This window comes from Homalodisca vitripennis, chromosome 5 (genome assembly GCF_021130785.1).
Source record: "Homalodisca vitripennis isolate AUS2020 chromosome 5, UT_GWSS_2.1, whole genome shotgun sequence".
In the NCBI taxonomy this organism is placed as follows: Eukaryota; Metazoa; Arthropoda; class Insecta; order Hemiptera; family Cicadellidae; genus Homalodisca; species Homalodisca vitripennis.
The window spans coordinates 173,293,102-173,303,610 of record NC_060211.1 but is presented as its reverse complement, the minus strand read 5'-3'; the positions used below and the strand labels follow the sequence as shown (position 1 = coordinate 173,303,610).

Below are 10,509 nucleotides of genomic sequence, written 5' to 3'. Positions count from 1 at the left end.
CTCAAATATAAACAATAATATTAAAAACTTTAATTTGTTGTCGTACAAATTTTACTGTGGTTTTTTTTTCAGGAGAAGATGACGATGACAAAAAGAAGAAGAAGAAAAAGAAGAAGGGTGAAAAAGAAGAGAAAGATTCAAAGGATAAAAAGGGGCCCGGTAAGAAAGCACTGGCAGCAATGAAAGAAGCTCTGCAGAAATTAAAAGAGGAAGAAGAAAAAGCGAAAAAAGAGGAAGAGGAAAGGTTGAGAAAATTAGAGGAAGCTGAAAAGCGTAGAGAGGAGCAAGTAAGTTGTAGCAGACATAAGAATGTATGAGTATAGAGTGGCATTTTTGTGTTATTTACTGATTTGTTGTTTTTCACTTCAGTTGAGATTAGAACAAGAGAGAAAAGAGAAGAAGAAGCAACGAGAGAAGGAGAGGAAAGAAAGACTGAAGGCAGAGGGGAAACTCCTGACGTCAAAACAGAAGGCAGATAGAGCAAGAGCTCAGGCGACTCTGGAGGCACTGAAGGCTCAGGGACTGGACGTACCTGATGCGACTGTGGAACGCAAACCCAGACCAGGCACCAGGATACGGCCTAAGAAGGCCAAACCTGAACCTACAACCCCAGAGCTAGGTAACATATCCGATTAATCTTGGTTTTTTTTATTTGATTACTCATAATACAGCCTCCAGTACTTTTAAATCTTTTTCTATATCATGTTATTAACTCCACATTATAGGGTTATCTTTATGTTAGAATAATGAATCGTGCACTAAAACCCTTTTTGAAAACTATTTTATTTCAGACACGTGTTTCGGTATAAACCATCTTCAGTGTAAACATTTACCTCTAACTAAATAATAAACAAACAACTAAATACACACATGTGGACCATTTACAACTGATGTTACATTTATATGACACAGTTGTAATTTTGAGTAGTATTCTCGGTTTAATATTTTTTCACAGATAGGGATTTGTCTTATTTTTTAGATTGCTGTTTAATATGTTGTGAGATTTATTGGCCTTATGTTAATATGCTATTTTCTATATATTCATATTTTCCTGTCTGAAACTGGGTGGTATTAGTCTAATGGAATATTTTGGGATTCCAGAGTTTATCAGAATGTGTAAATAGTTCTTTAAGTTAGAAAATGAGTTTCAATTAATAATTAACTATAAATAATAAATCTTCTCTCCAGAATCTATCTAAAAAATTATGAAAATATGCTTAAGTTTTTAGCATTAATAATATTCTATATTTATCAAAAAGTTATGACTTGAAAATTATTCCATCTTCATAAGACATAATCTTTGTTGTCATTTCCATACATTATTATTTAAATACTGTGTACTGTAAAAACGAGTAAATATATGTTAGGTGTTCTTTTGCTGTATGGATGGAAAATCAATTCCAATAAATGGGGGGGGGGGTGGGGGGGGGGGGGGGTGGGGGGGGGGGGGGGTGGGGGGGGGGGGGGGTGGGGGGGGGGGGGGGTGGGGGGGGGGGGGGGTGGGGGGGACTCTTTATCTCTAGGAGAATACATTTAGAGAAGACACGTGATGCTAACGACTCCCGTACTATTGAGCTGCCCCTGTTGAAGTTTTGCATGCAGTTTTGTTGACGTAATGGTCCCTGTATTCCATCTATCTGGAAATCGAATTCTGAAAATGATTTGCGTTTTAGATTGTTCGGGACGAACCCTCTTTATCAGGAGAATAACATTTAGAGAAGACACGTGTAAATGCTAACGACTCCCGTACTATTGAGCTGCCCTGTTGAAGTTTTTGCATGCAAGTTTTGTTGGACGTAATGGTCCTGTATTGCATCTATCTGGAAATCGAATTCTGATAATGAATTTGCGGTTTAGATTGTTTCGGGACGAACCACTCTTTATCAGGAGAATACATTTAGAGAAGACACGTGATGCTAACGAACTCCCGTACTATTGGAGCTGCCCTGTTGAAGTTTTGCATGCAGTTTTGTTGACGTAATGGTCCTGTATTGCATCTATCTGGGAAATCGAATTCTTGAAAATGATTTGCGGTTAGATTGTTCGGGACGAACCTCTTTATCAGGAGAATACATTTAGAGAAGACACGTGATGCTAACGACTCCCGTACTATTGAGCTGCCCTGTTGAAGTTTTGCATGCAGTTTTGTTTGACGTAATGGTCCTGTATTGCATCTATCTGGAAAGTCGAATTCTGAAAATGATTTGCGTTTTAGATTGTTCGGGACGTACCTCTTTATCAGGAGAATACATTTAGAGAAGACACGTGATGCTAACGACTCCCGTACTATTGAGCTGCCCTGTTTGAAGTTTTGCATGCAGTTTTGGTTGACGTAATGGTCCTGTATTCCATCTATCTGGAAATCGAATTCTGAAAATGATTTGCGGTTTAGATTGTTCGGGACGAACCTCTTTAATCAGGAGAATACATTTAGAGAAAGACACGTGATGCTAACGACTCCCGTACTATTGAGCTGCCCTGTTTGAAGTTTTGCATGCAGTTTTGTTGACGTAATGGTCCTGTATTCCATCTATCTGGAAAATCGAATTCTGAAAATGAATTTGCGTTTAGATTGTTCGGGACGTACCTCTTTATCAGGAGAATACATTTAGAGAAGACACGTGATGCTAACGACTCCCGTACTATTGAGCTGCTCTGTTTGAAAGTTTTGCATGCAGTTTTGTTGACGTAATGGTCCTGTATTCCATCATCTATCTGGAAATCGAATTCTGAAAATGATTTGCGTTTAGATTGTTCGGGAACGTACCTCTTTATCAGGAGAATACATTTAGAGAAGACACGTGATGCTAACGACTCCCGTACTATTGAGCTGTCCTGTTGAAGTTTTGCATGCAGTTTTGTTGACGTAATGGTCCTGTATTCCATCTATCTGGAAATCGAATCCTGAAGATGATTTGAGGTTAGGTTGTTAGACTCAGGACGTGCCTCTCTTCATCTGGGGAATACATTTAGAGAAGACATGCGATGCTAACGGATTCACGGACTAAAGAGCGCTAATCTATTTCTTCGAGCGTCCCAAGCCTCGCAAAATATGGTGGTGGACTCTCCGTCCGACCGCTAAAACAGGAAAGATCTGGTGGTTTTACGATTTGGACTCCTAGTCCTGACACTCCAATCTACCTGCTCTGGTCCCGAGCCCTCGTAAAAATGTTGGGGAACTCTGTCGATCCGCTAAAAGATGAAGAAAAATCGTACGAATTTGGACTGTTAGTCCGGATTTACGATGCTAATTGAAGCGTGGCTCTATTTGAATTGAGTGGCATTGATAGGAAATTCATGTTTTTTGTCGATAGTATGAAATCTTTATAAATAGAGATGAACCCACCTAAGGTTCAGCTAAAGAAAAAAACGTGTACTTTCAGCTTTATATGTGTTATTTGTATAATATGTGCACACATTCTCTGGGGATGGGAAGGGTCTGTGGTAAACTGATTGGCATTTTTTCAGAATCTGAATACATGCTTGTATTTGAAATTAACTTGTAAAAAGTTTCATATTATACATAAATATTTATTTGTTAGTATTAACTTTTCTCTAGGAGGATTGTTTCTGTGATATCCACCTACCTCATGGTTACGCCTCTGGTACAGGGCTTCTCCAATTCATAGGAACATATCATTAGGGATAAAATAAGAGGTTTCTCCATTTTGCTTTCAGTTCAACTCCTAGATGGTTCGTCTCTGCTTACAAAGATTGCATGGTATCTACTATACAAACTGGAATTTCGATTCCAATATTCAATTTGTGCCACGCTGCGGTTACCATCGTTTGTCCGGACTAAGAGCCCAAAATCGTAAAGCTACCAAAAATTTCCCTCAGTTTTTCAGTGGTCGGACGGAGAGTCCAGCACATTTTTTACGAGCTTAGGGACACTTGAACAAGTATATCTGAGGGGAATCGTGAACTTTGCATGTCTTCTCTAACCACAAAATGTATTTTCTAGTATAAAGTTTAAACTCAGACGAAGAAGAACGTCTAGATTCTAACAACCCTAATCTCAAATCATCTTCAGGACTCGACTTCCTGATGAATATAACACAGAAAATTTAATCAATAAAGCCATGTGCAAGACGTCAAAAGGCCAGCCTAATACAACAATTCTATAACTTTATCTGTGTATTATATTTCAATATGATAGAAAAAAGAGCTATAAAAAATCTGTGTGCAAAAATATTACTATAGACCCGAGAACATAACGCAGCTATGGTGGGAAAGGTTGATTCAATGCGAATGTAGTGTTTAGCTCAAGTTCACCTTCCTCTTACTGCAGCATCTGAAATCTGATGTTGTTGCAGACTTGACTCCTGAAATGTAAAGTCATGTTCGTCTGAAGGGATCCAAAAACAGTCGGCGACGAAGAACGAAGACGCTTAAAACGAAACCCCCTCGTGTCGTTTCGACATCAGAGACACCCAGACTATAAACAATTGTGCAATTCAGGTGAAGAGGTATTCTCACTGTCACATCAGGTGCACAAGAATTTGAGCTTGTTCGTCGGCATCTATTTACGGATCTCTTGAGACAAACATGACTCCAGATTCCAAGAGTCAAATCTGTGACAGCATCAGATTCCAGCGGCTGAACTAAGAGAAACATGAACTGGAGCTAAACTCAACATTGACATTGTATCAATCTTTCCCACCATAGCTGTATTATGTGTAGAAGACTCGGTTGCTCCACCGTGCTTTGGGATCGTCATCGTAGAACTTAACATTCGCAGAACCAAGGAATGTATGTCATTTCAGTGGTTTATTATGTGGAAGTATTTACATTACTATACGACCTTTTTTTGTTCAGAATATTACTTTATTAAGTTCGCCGTCATAATTTGTTGATTTGCTATTTTTTGTATACAGTTCTAGAGCATAATAGTCTACAATCAAGAGTGGTAGACAGTTTTGGATTGGGACATGGTGGGATTTGTTATTGGAAATTGGATTTTCAGCAAGCTAGTAAAGCACGATGGTACGTGGTTTTAAGACCTTCTTTGTTGGCAACAGTAATTGGTAAATTGATCTGGTATCGGCTTGAGATTTATTGAAGTTTGCCTATCACTCGGAGGTTAAAAAATTTCATTTATGTCAGTCTGTGCCCACGATATCTCGAAAACAGACTTATAGACTTGAAATTGTGCACGAGGAATACTGTCGTGGAATTTATATATGAGGAATACTGAGTTCGATGATGGTACATAGGACTTGGCTGAGCGTTAGCGAATATTTTTACATCACTTTTATGGGTAATCGATGATGGAAAGGAGAAAATAGCTGAAAAATAAATGTAAACAAACTGTGTTAAACCATATGAAATGTTAACAGGTGAGACTTTTATTCATTGAGTAAAAAGAATACATAATAGACGAGTCAATTTTAAAAGTAATTTTCAATATTTCACATCAGCGCACTCTTACCATTGTTATCTTACCGAAACTTTTATTTGAAAGCTGCTATAAAACATAAGTTAGTGAATAAAAATGTGAATCAACATGTGGTAAGATACTTTGAGAAAGATTTCATCTGTACACTTTCAATTTTGAACCAAACTTCTTTTTTTACATGGACAACAATGAGTTCTATGATGGTACATATCCAAACAATGGAATTAAGCTGAGCTTCACTGATGTCTTAACACAATTTATATTTTGTCTGCCTGGAGGATGTAAACATTTCTTTCTGCATAATTTAATTAGGTCTTTCTATCTACTCGTAGGACATAAAAATTTAAAGACCTTAAAGATTTCAAATTTTTTCACGCAACTTCAGCGAATCCTTGGTGTGGCGTACTCTTTCATTGTTAATAGCGCTTTGTTAAAAAGTAGTCAATTACCATCGACGTCAATTCATATCACAATAAAATAGAACCGAAAAGAAATAATTATCCGATGGCGCAGCATTAACGAATATCAATTCTATCAAAGAGCTTTGTCTCGCTATGTACTTTCAACTTACTAATCTGTGTTTATCGGGCGATAATGATTTCATTCATGAAATTCGTCAGCACAATGTCAGCTTATCTTGAGTTGTATGACGCGGTGATGTAATAATTGAATCATTTCCTCTGCTTACATCACCGCTCGGACTTCCTGTTCCATATCCCTGACTGAGAGATCGATCTGACATCAGCGCGTGTCCATGATGTACACATCCTGCCGCTCCGTACTCGTATATCTCGTGGTGTCACGCCTGTCAATAGACACTGCGAGATCGCCTGACATCAGCGCGTGTCGATGATGTAGGCTACACATCCTGCCGCTCCATACTCGTATATCTCGTGGTGTCACGCCTGTCAATAGACACTGCGAGATCGCCTGACATCACCGCGTGTCGATGATGTACACATCCTGCCGCTCCATACTCGTATATCTCGTGGTGTTCACGCCTGTCAATAGACACTGCGAGATCGCTTGACATCAGACATCCTGCCGCTCCATACTCGTATATCACGCCTGTCAATAGACACTGCGAGATCGCTTGACATCAGCGCGTGTCGGATGATGTAAACATCCTGCCGCTCCATACTCCGTATATCCCGTGGTGTCACGCCTGTCAATAGACACTGCGAGATCGCTTGACATCAGCGCGTGTCGATGATGTACACATCCTGCCGGCTCCATACTCGTATATCCCGTGGTGTCACGCCTGTCAATAGACACTGCGAGATCGCTTGACATCAGCGCGTGTCGATGATGTACACATCCTGCCGCCTCCATACTCGTATATCCCGTGGTGTCACGCCTGTCATAGACACTGCGAGATCGCTTGACATCAGCGCGTGTCGATGATGTACACATCCTGCCGCTCCATACTCGTATATCCCGTGGTGTCACGCCTGTCAATAGACACTGCGAGATCGCTTGACATCAGCGCGTGTCGATGATGTACACATCCTGCCGCTCCATACTCGTATATCCCGTGGTGTCACGCCTGTCAATAGACACTGCGAGATCGCTTGACATCAGCGCGTGTCGATGATGTACACATCCTGCCGCTCCATACTCGTATATCTCGTGGTGTCACGCCTGTCAATAGACACTGCGAGATTCGCTTGACATCAGCGCGTGTCGATGATGTAAACATCCTGCCGCTCCATACTCGTATATCTCGTGGTGTCACGCCTGTCAATAGACACTGCGAGATCGCTTGACATCAGCGCGTGTCGATGATGTACACATCCTGCCGCTCCATACTCGTATATCTCGTGGTGTCACGCCTGTCAATAGACACTGCGAGATCGCTTGACATCAGCGCGTGTCGATGATGTAAACACATCCTGGCCGCTCCATACTCGTATATCCCGTGGTGTCACGCTGTCAGTAGACACTGCGAGATCGCTTGACATCAGCGCGTGTCGATGATGTACACATCCTGCCGCTCCATACTCGTATATTCTCCGTGGTGTCACGGCCTGTCAATAGACACTGCGAGATCGCTTGACATCAGCGCGTGTCGATGATGTAAACATCCTGCCGCTCCATACTCGTATAATCTCGTGGTGTCACGCCTGTCAGTAGACACTGCGAGATCGCTTGACATCAGCGCGTGTCGATGATGTAAACATCCTGCCGCTCCATACTCGTATATCCCGTGGTGTCACGCCTGTCAGTAGACACTGCGAGATCGCTTGACATCAGCGCGTGTCGATGATGTACACATCCTGCCGCTCCATACTCGTATATCTCGTGGTGTCACGCCTGTCAATAGACACTGCGAGATCGCTTGACATCAGCGCGTGTCGATGATGTACACATCCTGCCGCTCCATACTCGTATATCACGTGGTGTCACGCCTGTCAATAGACACTGCGAGATCGCCTGACATCAGCGCGTGTCGATGATGTACACATCCTGCCGCTCCATACTCGTATATCCCGTGGTGTCACGCCTGTCAATAGACACTGCGAGATCGCTTGACATCAGCGCGTGTCGATGATGTACACATCCTGCCGCTCCATACTCGTATATCCGTGGTGTCACACCTGTCAATAGACACTGCGAGATCGCTTGACATCAGCGCGTGTCGATGATGTACACATCCTGGCCGCTCCATACTCGTATATCACGTGGTGTCACGCCTGTCAGTAGACACTGCGAGATCGCTTGACATCAGCGCGTGTCGATGATGTACACATCCTGCCGCTCCATACTCGTATATCTCGTGGTGTCACGCCTGTCAATAGACACTGCGAGATCGCTTGACATCAGCGCGTGTCGATGATGTACACATCCTGCCGCTCCATACTCGTATATCCCGTGGTGTCACGCCTGTCAATAGACACTGCGAGATCGCTTGACATCAGCGCGTGTCGATGATGTACACATCCTGCCGCTCCATACTCGTATATCCCGTGGTGTCACACCTGTCAATAGACACTGCGAGATCGCCTGACATCAGCGCGTGTCGATGATGTACACATCCTGCCGTCCGCTCCATAACTCGTATATCCCGTGGTGTCACGCCTGTCAATAGACACTGCGAGATCGCTTGACATCAGCGCGTGTCGATGATGTAAACATCCTGCCGCTCCATACTCGTATATCCCGTGGTGTCACGCCTGTCAGTAGACACTGCGAGATCGCTTGACATCAGCGCGTGTCGATGATGTACACATCCTGGCCGCTCCATACTCGTATATCTCGTGGTGTCACGCCTGTCAATAGACACTGCGAGATCGCTTGACATCAGCGCGTGTCGATGATGTAAACATCCTGCCGCTCCATACTCGTATATCCCGTGGTGTCACGCCTGTCAGTAGACACTGCGAGATCGCTTGACATCAGCGCGTGTCGATGATGTACACATCCTGCCGCTCCATACTCGTATATCTCGTGGTGTCACGCCTGTCAATAGACACTGCGAGATCGCTTGACATCAGCGCGTGTCGATGATGTAAACATCCTGCCGCTCCATACTCGTATATCCCGTGGTGTCACGCCTGTCAGTAGACACTGCGAGATCGCTTGACATCAGCGCGTGTCGATGATGTACACATCCTGCCGCTCCATACTCGTATATCTCGTGGTGTCACGCCTGTCAGTAGACACTGCGAGATCGCTTGACATCAGCGCGTGTCGATGATGTAAACATCCTCCTGCCGCTCCATACTCGTATATCCCGTGGTGTCACGCCTGTCAGTAGACACTGCGAGATCGCTTGACATCAGCGCGTGTCTATGATGTAGGCACACATCCTGCCGCTCCACACTCGTATATCACGTGGTGTCACACCTGTCAATAGACACTGCGAGATCTCCTGACATCAGCGTGTGTCTATGTTGTACACATCCTGCCGCTCCACACTCGTATATCTCGTGGTGTCACGCCTGTCAATAGACACTGCGAGATCGCCTGACATCAGCGCGTGTCCCATGATGTACACATCCTGCCGCTCCATACTCGTATATCTCGTGGTGTCACGCCTGTCAATAGACACTGCGAGATCGCCCGAAATCAGCGCGTGTCTATGATGTAACATCCTGCCGCTCCACACTCGTATATCTCGTGGTGTCACGCCTGTCAATAGACACTGCGAGATCGCCTGGCATCAGCGCGTGTCTATGTTGTACACATCCTGCCGCTCCGTACTCGTATATCTCGTGGTGTCACGCCTGTCAATAGACTCTGCGAGATCGCCTGACATCAGCGCGTGTCTATGATGTACACATCCTGCCGCTCCATACTCGTATATCTCGTGGTGTCACGCCTGTCAATAGACACTGCGAGATCGCCTGACATCAGCGTGTCTATGAGGTACACATCCTGCCGCTCCACACTCGTATATCTCGTGGTGTCACGCCTGTCAATAGACACTGCGAGATCGCCTGACATCAGCGCGTGTCTATGTTGTACACATCCTGCCGCTCCGTACTCGTATATCTCGTGGTGTCACGCCTGTCAGTAGACACTGCGAGATCGCTTGACATCAGCGCGTGTCGATGATGTACACATCCTGCCGCTCCATACTCGTATATCTCGTGGTGTCACGCCTGTCAGTAGACACTGCGAGATCGCTTGACATCAGCGCGTGTCGATGATGTAAACTTCCTGCCGCTCCATACTCGTATATCCCGTGGGTGTCACGCCTGTCAGTAGACACTGCGGAGATCGCTTGACATCAGCGCGTGTCGATGATGTACACATCCTGCCGCTCCATACTCGTATATCTCGTGGTGTCACGCCTGTCAATAGACACTGCGAGATCGCTTGACATCAGCGCGTGTCGATGATGTAAACATCCTGCCGCTCCATACTCGTATATCCCGTGGTGTCACGCCTGTCAGTAGACACTGCGAGATCGCTTGACATCAGCGCGTGTCGATGATGTACACATCCTGCCGCTCCATACTCGTATATCTCGTGGTGTCACGCCTGTCAATAGACACTGCGAGATCGCTTGACATCAGCGCGTGTCGATGATGTAAACATCCTGCCGCTCCATACTCGTATATCCCGTGGTGTCACGCCTGTCAGTAGACACTGCGAGATCGCTTGAC

At 44.3% G+C, this 10,509-nt stretch overlaps 1 protein-coding gene across 1 annotated transcript; it reads left to right on the top strand.

Moving 5' to 3' along the window:
• The first annotated feature begins 39 nt into the window (after positions 1 to 39).
• Positions 40 to 636, top strand: LOC124363734 (eukaryotic translation initiation factor 5B-like). The gene is made up of 2 exons (XM_046818997.1): positions 40 to 287; positions 370 to 636. The coding sequence occupies exons 1-2, from the start codon at positions 180 to 182 to the stop codon at positions 634 to 636; spliced, it is 375 nt and encodes a 124-aa protein (XP_046674953.1). The 5' UTR covers positions 40 to 179.
• Positions 637 to 10,509: the final 9,873 nt, after the last annotated feature.